General features: G+C 42.3%; 1 protein-coding gene across 1 annotated transcript; it reads right to left on the minus strand.

Moving 5' to 3' along the window:
- Window positions 1-54: 54 nt before the first annotated feature.
- On the minus strand, window positions 55-13,889 carry LOC124855566. The gene is made up of 57 exons (XM_047345530.1): window positions 13,764-13,889; window positions 13,517-13,628; window positions 13,271-13,377; window positions 12,957-13,133; window positions 12,441-12,649; window positions 12,257-12,351; window positions 12,121-12,146; window positions 11,930-11,951; window positions 11,808-11,835; window positions 11,629-11,713; window positions 11,373-11,519; window positions 11,078-11,289; window positions 10,879-10,982; window positions 10,670-10,788; window positions 10,398-10,565; window positions 9,987-10,186; window positions 9,777-9,889; window positions 9,531-9,637; window positions 9,217-9,393; window positions 8,702-8,910; window positions 8,518-8,612; window positions 8,382-8,407; window positions 8,191-8,212; window positions 8,069-8,096; window positions 7,890-7,974; window positions 7,634-7,780; window positions 7,339-7,550; window positions 7,140-7,243; window positions 6,931-7,049; window positions 6,659-6,826; window positions 6,248-6,447; window positions 6,038-6,150; window positions 5,792-5,898; window positions 5,478-5,654; window positions 4,961-5,169; window positions 4,777-4,871; window positions 4,641-4,666; window positions 4,450-4,471; window positions 4,328-4,355; window positions 4,149-4,233; window positions 3,893-4,039; window positions 3,598-3,809; window positions 3,399-3,502; window positions 3,190-3,308; window positions 2,918-3,085; window positions 2,507-2,706; window positions 2,297-2,409; window positions 2,051-2,157; window positions 1,737-1,913; window positions 1,222-1,430; window positions 1,038-1,132; window positions 902-927; window positions 711-732; window positions 589-616; window positions 410-494; window positions 167-300; window positions 55-70 (listed from the first exon to the last, which is right to left on the minus strand). The coding sequence occupies exons 1-57, from the start codon at window positions 13,887-13,889 to the stop codon at window positions 55-57; spliced, it is 6,573 nt and encodes a 2,190-aa protein (XP_047201486.1).
- Between the last annotated feature and the right edge of the window lie 46 nt (window positions 13,890-13,935).

Consider the following 13,935-nt stretch of genomic DNA (forward strand, 5'->3'; position numbering starts at 1 on the left):
GCTTTTTAACGACCACTTCTCCCAGAGCATCAAGTGCATTGGAATAGGCAGAGCTCATGGTGGTGGGGGCCTAGAATTTGGGGAAAAATTGGTTGGATGTAGAAATGACACCAAGAAGCGTTGAGTATTTGGAAATGATCTCACTGGATATACCATGGTGGCGAACATGTCAAGAGCCTGGCTGAGTATGGGAGAAGCTTTGTGGAAAAGAAGCTGCCAAACTTCCACCACATATGGCTTGTTGCTTTCCACAGAGCATGTCAGGAGTGTGGCCAAGTTGCCTGCTGTGAAGTTTGTTGGCTAAAGAAGAAATCAAGCAAACTTTGAGCATGTGGGCTTTTTCCACATTATACTACAGCAAAGAGCAAAATGTTGTCTTGGATTTACAGCTTGCACAAAAACATCTTACTGTGGTACAGGCATGTTCAATGATGGTAAAATTGCACACGGCTGACGTGGAATTGTTATCCTCCAGTGTCTTCTGGAGTTGAGAGCTGTGCAAAGTAACGATAAATACATTGTAGCTTTGGTTACATGTTGTAAAGTAACTTGCTAACTCAGCATCAGACAAGACATTGATCCTCTTACCTGTCTACCCCCCAGCAGATGAGCATTTCTATAAAAACACCAGAGATGTGTATCATGTATTGGTATTTGACAAATGCTGTTGTTTCATCAATTTATAAATCAGGGATATTCAGGAGACTTACCATCAACATGTGTCTCTTTGCACTGGGGACAAACAATGCAACAATTGTTAGATTAGGGGCAAAAGCTATACAACATTATAGAACCCGGGCATCACTGCCATTACTAAGGTAATGTGCCACACTTTAGTCTCTTAAATGAACATGACATGGTGGATATATTGTGTGTAATGCACCTCTGAACCTGGGCTTACCGTGAAAGAATCAAGTTCTGCACAATCTGTTTGAAAGAAAACACAAATTAGACACAACATCAATATGTATTTTAATCTAGCAGTGGTACTGGGCTTTTCTGAAGGAATTTGTCAGCAAAGCATTCTCCACACATACCTGGGAAGGTCTCCTGTAGTGATTCCAAGCTAGCTCTCACGTCCATTGAAATGCCCAGTGGCAGGAATTCCAGGCTTTCCATTAGACCAGTGACTCTGAAAAGAAAAACACAGTAATTATTGGGACTAGTATGGAACCATACTTTGATGTGGATCAAACCCAAAGACTCAGATTCCTGTCTTACATAGCTTCGTAGGATTCACAGCTGATGTTACTGGGTATCACCCGCAGGCTGTCAGGATGGAGGCTTGCTATGACAGGAACCAAATAGACCTGGAACCACAGCTCATAGTCTTCTACTTCAAAGGAGACAAATTTAGGAGCGAGGCCGTTCAAAGTCAGGTTTAAGATGGTCTCTCGTACAGCCGCATTTAGGATGAAGGTTGTGTTTGTCTGCAAACAAAAGAATGCAAATTGTAGCTCAGGAGGAGTTTTTATTGAGATAAAATCCTGCAAATAGATCAGGAAGCTCTGTGGCAAAGCTTTGGACTCTGCTTTTATTAAAACCATGACCAGAGATTTCTTGGCCAACATTTGATCCAACAGTTGTACCAAATATGCATTACTTCAGTTTGTTTTTGACCTCTTTTAAGCACCGCATGAGTCCAAAGCAAGAGATCTATGGCCTGATATTTAATATATATATATATCAATATAAAATGTGGGACAAATATGGCAAAGTTAAAGTTTGGCATTTACCTGCTGGAGGATCTGTGTGAACACTTGGAAAAACTGACCAAGCTGCTCTTCATCACCAGACTCTGTCAGGTTTGTGAGCACCTCCTTTACAAGGATGGCATCTTCCAGACCACCGCTGTCTGGATCCATTATCAGCTCAGCTTTCTGTGTTGGTGAAAGAACATTCACGAGTGCTCCCTGATGAGACAAACAAAGGGAACACATGAATTTCTGTTCTCTTGGACATGACACACCAAGCCGTGTGTGGACCAGCCACAAAGTGGAGATCGTGCTCTTGTTCTTAGAGAAGATCTACAGTAGGATGTCTAACTTACCAGAGAGAGGTTGAAGAATTTGAGCTCAGAATATGTTATGTATGGAGAAAATGGACCCAGGTTTGTTTCAATCCATTGGGCATCAGTCTTGATTCCTGTCCTGCAATCTAAAGCACATGTATGCACATTTGAACTTTGCTTTCTTCAAACAATTTCTTTCATTTTTGTCTTAATCAGTATTAGTTGTATTTTATACCAATAACAAAGCAATGACAAAGTGACCACAGTGTTATATGGCAGACCTACCTGGCTGGTTGATGACAGCGGCAGAGTCTTGCAGGTATTCCAGTAAAACATCTGCAATTTCTTGCAGTCTTTGCTGAGGTATGGCAGAGACAACCTTGGCCATCCCACTCACACTGCAAAGATTGGAACAAATCTTTCAGACACTGTCCCTTGAGAGTACTCTGTAGATTGGAGCATTCAAGTCTTGATTGTACTTAAAATCCAACTCACATGATGTGATAGTTTGTGCAGTTCATGTTGGTAGTTACACCTCGGAGCATTTCTGGAGTGAAACTTGCAAGGACGGGGACCAGTTTGACATGGAACCAACCAAAAAAGTCCTGTTCAGTGAACTCTGGGAAAGAGGGACTGATGATGATGTAGGTCTTGTTCATAATGCGATCCCTCACGTCAGCCTGGAACTCTGGGACCTTACAAAGTATGACATGAGAGAAATCCAACACCACTAAGTTGCTATGATGCAAGTCCACCATACAGTATTTTTCAAAGGTTGCAAAAACAGGAGCGTTCTATGAATCATTGCACGTTATGATTTTGGAGGCTACAAATAAGCTTCTGAGTACCATTAGATGTGGTTTCATAAGAACAGGGTTTCTTTTGCCACTTGAAGGTGTAGCTTACCTCCTCCTGCTCTGTAAGCTTTGTAAAGAATTCATCCACGTTGTCAACAGCGTTTCCATTTTCCAGTCGCTCAAAGACTCGGTCGATAAATTTTGTGTCATTTGAGATGTCTGAGCTCAGCAGTAACTGTGCTACCTGAGAGGGTGACAGTTCTGACAAGGCTTGGGCCTGCAAAAATAGAAAGCAAGAATTCAGGTAGAAGTTATTGTAAAGCTTCAGGGTGGAAAAGTCTGTAGAGCCCCATAAACCAATAAACTCTGCTAGTTACTCACACTGGAGAAGTTTGGATTGAAGGTTTGCAAATCCTCTATGGTTGCAAAAGCAGAGAAATTGCCAAGGTTGGCCTGCAGCCAGAGTTGACTACCATCGGCAGAGGACACACAACCTGGGTCTGCAATATTACAGGAAGTCAGAACACTGCCTTGTTAAAACCACATGCAATCAACACATTACCAAGGAGACCCTGGGAGACTGCCTTTACCTGGCAAATCTTTTCTGGAAAGGAACGGTCGGATGAAGTGAGTAAACACTGCTCGCTTTCTGTTGTTGTCCATCAATGGGCTTTGGTTGCTGAATGCCTCAAGGCTACAATTTGAGCAAAGGATTTTAACGTCAAATGAATGTGCTAATTTCTTACAGATATTGTGTACGGTCATGCAATAAGTCTCGCATCTACTTACACAAGCTGATATGTCTGGCAGCTGAAGTTGTAGGTGCCAAGGCAGGAGAGGAAATTTGTTGACGGGGAGGCCAGGAACGGACGGAGCTCCATCTGGAACCTACTTCTAATGGCATCCTTACTCTTCAGTTCATCCTGAGTAAGCTTTTTAACTACCACTTCTCCCAGAGCATCAAGTGCATTGGAATAAGCAGAGTTCATGGTGGTGGGGTCCTAGAATGTGGGGAAAAATTGGTTGGATGTAGAAATGACACCAAGAAGCGTTGAGTATTTGGAAATGATCTCACTGGATATACCATGGTGGCGAACATGTCAAGAGCCTGGCTGAGTACGGGAGAAGCTTTGTGGAAAAGAAGCTGCCAAACTTCCACCACATATGGCTTGTTGCTTTCCACAGAGCATGTCAGGAGTGTGGCCAAGTTGCCTGCTGTGAGGTTTGTTGGCTAAAGAAGAAATCAAGCAAACTTTGAGCATGTGGGCCTTTTCCACATTATACTACAGCAAAGAGCAAAATGTTGTCTTGGATTTACAGCTTGCACAAAAACATCTTACTGTGGTACAGGCATGTTCAATGATGGTAAAATTGCACACGGCTGACGTGGAATTGTTATCCTCCAGTGTCTTCTGGAGTTGAGAGCTGTGCAAAGTAACGATAAATACATTGTAGCTTTGGTTACATGTTGTAAAGTAACTTGCTAACTCAGCATCAGACAAGACATTGATCCTCTTACCTGTCTACCCCCCAGCAGATGAGCATTTCTATAAAAACACCAGAGATGTGTATCATGTATTGGTATTTGACAAATGCTGTTGTTTCATCAATTTATAAATCAGGGATATTCAGGAGACTTACCATCAACATGTGTCTCTTTGCACTGGGGACAAACAATGCAACAATTGTTAGATTAGCGGCAAAAGCTATACAACATTATAGAACCCGGGCATCACTGCCATTACTAAGGTAATGTGCCACACTTTAGTCTCTTAAATGAACATGACATGGTGGATATATTGTGTGTAATGCACCTCTGAACCTGGGCTTACCGTGAAAGAATCAAGTTCTGCACAATCTGTTTGAAAGAAAACACAAATTAGACACAACATCAATATGTATTTTAATCTAGCAGTGGTACTGGGCTTTTCTGAAGGAATTTGTCAGCAAAGCATTCTCCACACATACCTGGGAAGGTCTCCTGTAGTGATTCCAAGCTAGCTCTCACGTCCATTGAAATGCCCAGTGGCAGGAATTCCAGGCTTTCCATTAGACCAGTGACTCTGAAAAGAAAAACACAGTAATTATTGGGACTAGTATGGAACCATACTTTGATGTGGATCAAACCCAAAGACTCAGATTCCTGTCTTACATAGCTTCGTAGGATTCACAACTGATGTTACTGGGTATCACCCGCAGGCTGTCAGGATGGAGGCTTGCTATGACAGGAACCAAATAGACCTGGAACCACAGCTCATAGTCTTCTACTTCAAAGGAGACAAATTTAGGAGCGAGGCCGTTCAAAGTCAGGTTTAAGATGGTCTCTCGTACAGCCGCATTTAGGATGAAGGTTGTGTTTGTCTGCAAACAAAAGAATGCAAATTGTAGCTCAGGAGGAGATTTTATTGAGATAAAATCCTGCAAATAGATCAGGAAGGTCTGTGACAAAGCTTTGGACTCTGCTTTTATTAAAACCATGACCAGAGATTTCTTGGCCAACATTTGATCCAACAGTTGTACCAAATATGCATTACTTCAGTTTGTTTTTGAACTCTTTTAAGCACCGCATGAGTCCAAAGCAAGAGATCTATGGCCTGATATTTAATATATATATATATATCAATATAAAATGTGGGACAAATATGGCAAAGTTAAAGTTTGGCATTTACCTGCTGGAGGATCTGTGTGAACACTTGGAAAAACTGACCAAGCTGCTCTTCATCACCAGACTCTGTCAGGTTTGTGAGCACCTCCTTTACAAGGATGGCATCTTCCAGACCACCGCTGTCTGGATCCATTATCAGCTCAGCTTTCTGTGTTGGTGAAAGAACATTCACGAGTGCTCCCTGATGAGACAAACAAAGGGAACACATGAATTTCTGTTCTCTTGGACATGACACACCAAGCCGTGTGTGGACCAGCCACAAAGTGGAGATCGTGCTCTTGTTCTTAGAGAAGATCTACAGTAGGATGTCTAACTTACCAGAGAGAGGTTGAAGAATTTGAGCTCAGAATATGTTATGTATGGAGAAAATGGACCCAGGTTTGTTTCAATCCATTGGGCATCAGTCTTGATTCCTGTCCTGCAATCTAAAGCACATGTATGCACATTTGAACTTTGCTTTCTTCAAACAATTTCTTTCATTTTTGTCTTAATCAGTATTAGTAGTATTTTATACCAATAACAAAGCAATGACAAAGTGACCACAGTGTTATATGGCAGACCTACCTGGCTGGTTGATGACAGCGGCAGAGTCTTGCAGGTATTCCAGTAAAACATCTGCAATTTCTTGCAGTCTTTGCTGAGGTATGGCAGAGACAACCTTGGCCATCCCACTCACACTGCAAAGATTGGAACAAATCTTTCAGACACTGTCCCTTGAGAGTACTCTGTAGATTGGAGCATTCAAGTCTTGATTGTACTTAAAATCCAACTCACATGATGTGATAGTTTGTGCAGTTCATGTTGGTAGTTACACCTCGGAGCATTTCTGGAGTGAAACTTGCAAGGACGGGGACCAGTTTGACATGGAACCAACCAAAAAAGTCCTGTTCAGTGAACTCTGGGAAAGAGGGACTGATGATGATGTAGGTCTTGTTCATAATGCGATCCCTCACGTCAGCTTGGAACTCTGGGACCTTACAAAGTATGACATGAGAGAAATCCAACACCACTAAGTTGCTATGATGCAAGTCCACCATACAGTATTTTTCAAAGGTTGCAAAAACAGGAGCGTTCTATGAATCATTGCACGTTATGATTTTGGAGGCTACAAATAAGCTTCTGAGTACCATTAGATGTGGTTTCATAAGAACAGGGTTTCTTTTGCCACTTGAAGGTGTAGCTTACCTCCTCCTGCTCTGTAAGCTTTGTAAAGAATTCATCCACGTTGTCAACAGCGTTTCCATTTTCCAGTCGCTCAAAGACTCGGTCGATAAATTTTGTGTCATTTGAGATGTCTGAGCTCAGCAGTAACTGTGCTACCTGAGAGGGTGACAGTTCTGACAAGGCTTGGGCCTGCAGAAATAGAAAGCAAGAATTCAGGTAGAAGTTATTGTAAAGCGTCAGGGTGGAAAAGTCTGTAGAGCCCCATAAACCAATAAACTCTGCTAGTTACTCACACTGGAGAAGTTTGGATTGAAGGTTTGCAAATCCTCTATGGTTGCAAAAGCAGAGAAATTGCCAAGGTTGGCCTGCAGCCAGAGTTGACTACCATCGGCAGAGGACACACAACCTGGGTCTGCAATATTACAGGAAGTCAGAACACTGCCTTGTTAAAACCACATGCAATCAACACATTACCAAGGAGACCCTGGGAGACTGCCTTTACCTGGCAAATCTTTTCTGGAAAGGAACGGTCGGATGAAGTGAGTAAACACTGTTCGCTTTCTGTTGTTGTCCATCAATGGGCTTTGGTTGCTGAATGCCTCAAGGCTACAATTTGAGTAAAGGATTTTAACGTCAAATGAATGAACTAATTTCTTACAGATATTGTGTACGGTCATGCAATAAGTCTCGCATCTACTTACACAAGCTGATATGTCTGGCAGCTGAAGTTGTAGGTGCCAAGGCAGGAGAGGAAATTTGTTGACGGGGAGGCCAGGAACGGACGGAGCTCCATCTGGAACCTACTTCTAATGGCATCCTTACTCTTCAGTTGATCCTGAGTAAGCTTTTTAACTACCACTTCTCCCAGAGCATCAAGTGCATTGGAATAAGCAGAGCTCATGGTGGTGGGGGCCTAGAATTTGGGGAAAAATTGGTTGGATGTAGAAATGACACCAAGAAGCGTTGAGTATTTGGAAATGATCTCACTGGATATACCATGGTGGCGAACATGTCAAGAGCCTGGCTGAGTACGGGAGAAGCTTTGTGGAAAAGAAGCTGCCAAACTTCCACCACATATGGCTTGTTGCTTTCCACAGAGCATGTCAGGAGTGTGGCCAAGTTGCCTGCTGTGAGGTTTGTTGGCTAAAGAAGAAATCAAGCAAACTTTGAGCATGTGGGCTTTTTCCACATTATACTACAGCAAAGAGCAAAATGTTGTCTTGGATTTACAGCTTGCACAAAAACATCTTACTGTGGTACAGGCATGTTCAATGATGGTAAAATTGCACACGGCTGACGTGGAATTGTTATCCTCCAGTGTCTTCTGGAGTTGAGAGCTGTGCAAAGTAACGATAAATACATTGTAGCTTTGGTTACATGTTGTAAAGTAACTTGCTAACTCAGCATCAGACAAGACATTGATCCTCTTACCTGTCTACCCCCCAGCAGATGAGCATTTCTATAAAAACACCAGAGATGTGTATCATGTATTGGTATTTGACAAATGCTGTTGTTTCATCAATTTATAAATCAGGGATATTCAGGAGACTTACCATCAACATGTGTCTCTTTGCACTGGGGACAAACAATGCAACAATTGTTAGATTAGCGGCAAAAGCTATACAACATTATAGAACCCGGGCATCACTGCCATTACTAAGGTAATGTGCCACACTTTAGTCTCTTAAATGAACATGACATGGTGGATATATTGTGTGTAATGCACCTCTGAACCTGGGCTTACCGTGAAAGAATCAAGTTCTGCACAATCTGTTTGAAAGAAAACACAAATTAGACACAACATCAATATGTATTTTAATCTAGCAGTGGTACTGGGCTTTTCTGAAGGAATTTGTCAGCAAAGCATTCTCCACACATACCTGGGAAGGTCTCCTGTAGTGATTCCAAGCTAGCTCTCACGTCCATTGAAATGCCCAGTGGCAGGAATTCCAGGCTTTCCATTAGACCAGTGACTCTGAAAAGAAAAACACAGTAATTATTGGGACTAGTATGGAACCATACTTTGATGTGGATCAAACCCAAAGACTCAGATTCCTGTCTTACATAGCTTCGTAGGATTCACAACTGATGTTACTGGGTATCACCCGCAGGCTGTCAGGATGGAGGCTTGCTATGACAGGAACCAAATAGACCTGGAACCACAGCTCATAGTCTTCTACTTCAAAGGAGACAAATTTAGGAGCGAGGCCGTTCAAAGTCAGGTTTAAGATGGTCTCTCGTACAGCCGCATTTAGGATGAAGGTTGTGTTTGTCTGCAAACAAAAGAATGCAAATTGTAGCTCAGGAGGAGATTTTATTGAGATAAAATCCTGCAAATAGATCAGGAAGGTCTGTGACAAAGCTTTGGACTCTGCTTTTATTAAAACCATGACCAGAGATTTCTTGGCCAACATTTGATCCAACAGTTGTACCAAATATGCATTACTTCAGTTTGTTTTTGAACTCTTTTAAGCACCGCATGAGTCCAAAGCAAGAGATCTATGGCCTGATATTTAATATATATATATATCAATATAAAATGTGGGACAAATATGGCAAAGTTAAAGTTTGGCATTTACCTGCTGGAGGATCTGTGTGAACACTTGGAAAAACTGACCAAGCTGCTCTTCATCACCAGACTCTGTCAGGTTTGTGAGCACCTCCTTTACAAGGATGGCATCTTCCAGACCACCGCTGTCTGGATCCATTATCAGCTCAGCTTTCTGTGTTGGTGAAAGAACATTCACGAGTGCTCCCTGATGAGACAAACAAAGGGAACACATGAATTTCTGTTCTCTTGGACATGACACACCAAGCCGTGTGTGGACCAGCCACAAAGTGGAGATCGTGCTCTTGTTCTTAGAGAAGATCTACAGTAGGATGTCTAACTTACCAGAGAGAGGTTGAAGAATTTGAGCTCAGAATATGTTATGTATGGAGAAAATGGACCCAGGTTTGTTTCAATCCATTGGGCATCAGTCTTGATTCCTGTCCTGCAATCTAAAGCACATGTATGCACATTTGAACTTTGCTTTCTTCAAACAATTTCTTTCATTTTTGTCTTAATCAGTATTAGTAGTATTTTATACCAATAACAAAGCAATGACAAAGTGACCACAGTGTTATATGGCAGACCTACCTGGCTGGTTGATGACAGCGGCAGAGTCTTGCAGGTATTCCAGTAAAACCTCTGCAATTTCTTGCAATCTTTGCTGAGGTATGGCAGAGACAACCTTGGCCATCCCACTCACACTGCAAAGATTGGAACAAATCTTTCAGACACTGTCCCTTGAGAGTACTCTGTAGATTGGAGCATTCAAGTCTTGATTGTACTTAAAATCCAACTCACATGATGTGATAGTTTGTGCAGTTCATGTTGGTAGTTACACCTCGGAGCATTTCTGGAGTGAAACTTGCAAGGACGGGGACCAGTTTGACATGGAACCAACCAAAAAAGTCCTGTTCAGTGAACTCTGGGAAAGAGGGACTGATGATGATGTAGGTCTTGTTCATAATGCGATCCCTCACGTCAGCCTGGAACTCTGGGACCTTACAAAGTATGACATGAGAGAAATCCAACACCACTAAGTTGCTATGATGCAAGTCCACCATACAGTATTTTTCAAAGGTTGCAAAAACAGGAGCGTTCTATGAATCATTGCACGTTATGATTTTGGAGGCTACAAATAAGCTTCTGAGTACCATTAGATGTGGTTTCATAAGAACAGGGTTTCTTTTGCCACTTGAAGGTGTAGCTTACCTCCTCCTGCTCTGTAAGCTTTGTAAAGAATTCATCCACGTTGTCAACAGCGTTTCCATTTTCCAGTCGCTCAAAGACTCGGTCGATAAATTTTGTGTCATTTGAGATGTCTGAGCTCAGCAGTAACTGTGCTACCTGAGAGGGTGACAGTTCTGACAAGGCTTGGGCCTGCAGAAATAGAAAGCAAGAATTCAGGTAGAAGTTATTGTAAAGCGTCAGGGTGGAAAAGTCTGTAGAGCCCCATAAACCAATAAACTCTGCTAGTTACTCACACTGGAGAAGTTTGGATTGAAGGTTTGCAAATCCTCTATGGTTGCAAAAGCAGAGAAATTGCCAAGGTTGGCCTGCAGCCAGAGTTGACTACCATCGGCAGAGGACACACAACCTGGGTCTGCAATATTACAGGAAGTCAGAACACTGCCTTGTTAAAACCACATGCAATCAACACATTACCAAGGAGACCCTGGGAGACTGCCTTTACCTGGCAAATCTTTTCTGGAAAGGAACGGTCGGATGAAGTGAGTAAACACTGCTCGCTTTCTGTTGTTGTCCATCAATGGGCTTTGGTTGCTGAATGCCTCAAGGCTACAATTTGAGTAAAGGATTTTAACGTCAAATGAATGAACTAATTTCTTACAGATATTGTGTACGGTCATGCAATAAGTCGCGCATCTACTTACACAAGCTGATATGTCTGGCAGCTGAAGTTGTAGGTGCCAAGGCAGGAGAGGAAATTTGTTGACGGGGAGGCCAGGAACGGACGGAGCTCCATCTGGAACCTACTTCTAATGGCATCCTTACTCTTCAGTTGATCCTGAGTAAGCTTTTTAACTACCACTTCTCCCAGAGCATCAAGTGCATTGGAATAGGCAGAGCTCATGGTGGTGGGGGCCTAGAATTTGGGGAAAAATTGGTTGGATGTAGAAATGACACCAAGAAGCGTTGAGTATTTGGAAATGATCTCACTGGATATACCATGGTGGCGAACATGTCAAGAGCCTGGCTGAGTACGGGAGAAGCTTTGTGGAAAAGAAGCTGCCAAACTTCCACCACATATGGCTTGTTGCTTTCCACAGAGCATGTCAGGAGTGTGGCCAAGTTGCCTGCTGTGAGGTTTGTTGGCTAAAGAAGAAATCAAGCAAACTTTGAGCATGTGGGCCTTTTCCACATTATACTACAGCGAAGAGCAAAATGTTGTCTTGGATTTACAGCTTGCACAAAAACATCTTACTGTGGTACAGGCATGTTCAATGATGGTAAAATTGCACACGGCTGACGTGGAATTGTTATCCTCCAGTGTCTTCTGGAGTTGAGAGCTGTGCAAAGTAACGATAAATACATTGTAGCTTTGGTTACATGTTGTAAAGTAACTTGCTAACTCAGCATCAGACAAGACATTGATCCTCTTACCTGTCTACCCCCCAGCAGATGAGCATTTCTATAAAAACACCAGAGATGTGTATCATGTATTGGTATTTGACAAATGCTGTTGTTTCATCAATTTATAAATCAGGGATATTCAGGAGACTTACCATCAACATGTGTCTCTTTGCACTGGGGACAAACAATGCAACAATTGTTAGATTAGCGGCAAAAGCTATACAACATTATAGAACCCGGGCATCACTGCCATTACTAAGGTAATGTGCCACACTTTAGTCTCTTAAATGAACATGACATGGTGGATATATTGTGTGTAATGCACCTCTGAACCTGGGCTTACCGTGAAAGAATCAAGTTCTGCACAATCTGTTTGAAAGAAAACACAAATTAGACACAACATCAATATGTATTTTAATCTAGCAGTGGTACTGGGCTTTTCTGAAGGAATTTGTCAGCAAAGCATTCTCCACACATACCTGGGAAGGTCTCCTGTAGTGATTCCAAGCTAGCTCTCACGTCCATTGAAATGCCCAGTGGCAGGAATTCCAGGCTTTCCATTAGACCAGTGACTCTGAAAAGAAAAACACAGTAATTATTGGGACTAGTATGGAACCATACTTTGATGTGGATCAAACCCAAAGACTCAGATTCCTGTCTTACATAGCTTCGTAGGATTCACAACTGATGTTACTGGGTATCACCCGCAGGCTGTCAGGATGGAGGCTTGCTATGACAGGAACCAAATAGACCTGGAACCACAGCTCATAGTCTTCTACTTCAAAGGAGACAAATTTAGGAGCGAGGCCGTTCAAAGTCAGGTTTAAGATGGTCTCTCGTACAGCCGCATTTAGGATGAAGGTTGTGTTTGTCTGCAAACAAAAGAATGCAAATTGTAGCTCAGGAGGAGTTTTTATTGAGATAAAATCCTGCAAATAGATCAGGAAGCTCTGTGGCAAAGCTTTGGACTCTGCTTTTATTAAACCATGACCAGAGATTTCTTGGCCAACATTTGATCCAACAGTTGTACCAAATATGCATTACTTCAGTTTGTTTTTGACCTCTTTTAAGCACCGCATGAGTCCAAAGCAAGAGATCTATGGCCTGATATTTAATATATATATATATATCAATATAAAATGTGGGACAAATATGGCAAAGTTAAAGTTTGGCATTTACCTGCTGGAGGATCTGTGTGAACACTTGGAAAAACTGACCAAGCTGCTCTTCATCACCAGACTCTGTCAGGTTTGTGAGCACCTCCTTTACAAGGATGGCATCTTCCAGACCACCGCTGTCTGGATCCATTATCAGCTCAGCTTTCTGTGTTGGTGAAAGAACATTCACGAGTGCTCCCTGATGAGACAAACAAAGGGAACACATGAATTTCTGTTCTCTTGGACATGACACACCAAGCCGTGTGTGGACCAGCCACAAAGTGGAGATCGTGCTCTTGTTCTTAGAGAAGATCTACAGTAGGATGTCTAACTTACCAGAGAGAGGTTGAAGAATTTGAGCTCAGAATATGTTATGTATGGAGAAAATGGACCCAGGTTTGTTTCAATCCATTGGGCATCAGTCTTGATTCCTGTCCTGCAATCTAAAGCACATGTATGCACATTTGAACTTTGCTTTCTTCAAACAATTTTTTTCATTTTTGTCTTAATCAGTATTAGTAGTATTTTATACCAATAACAAAGCAATGACAAAGTGACCACAGTGTTATATGGCAGACCTACCTGGCTGGTTGATGACAGCGGCAGAGTCTTGCAGGTATTCCAGTAAAACATCTGCAATTTCTGCAGTCTTTGCTGAGGTATGGCAGAGACAACCTTGGCCATCCCACTCACACTGCAAAGATTGGAACAAATCTTTCAGACACTGTCCCTTGAGAGTACTCTGTAGATTGGAGCATTCAAGTCTTGATTGTACTTAAAATCCAACTCACATGATGTGATAGTTTGTGCAGTTCATGTTGGTAGTTACACCTCGGAGCATTTCTGGAGTGAAACTTGCAAGGACAGGGACCAGTTTGACATGGAACCAACCAAAAAAGTCCTGTTCAGTGAACTCTGGGAAAGAGGGACTGATGATGATGTAGGTCTTGTTCATAATGCGATCCCTCACGTCAGCCTGGAACTCTGGGACCTTACAGTAT

Source organism: Girardinichthys multiradiatus, chromosome 19, assembly GCF_021462225.1.
Source record: "Girardinichthys multiradiatus isolate DD_20200921_A chromosome 19, DD_fGirMul_XY1, whole genome shotgun sequence".
Lineage (NCBI taxonomy): Eukaryota > Metazoa > Chordata > Actinopteri > Cyprinodontiformes > Goodeidae > Girardinichthys > Girardinichthys multiradiatus.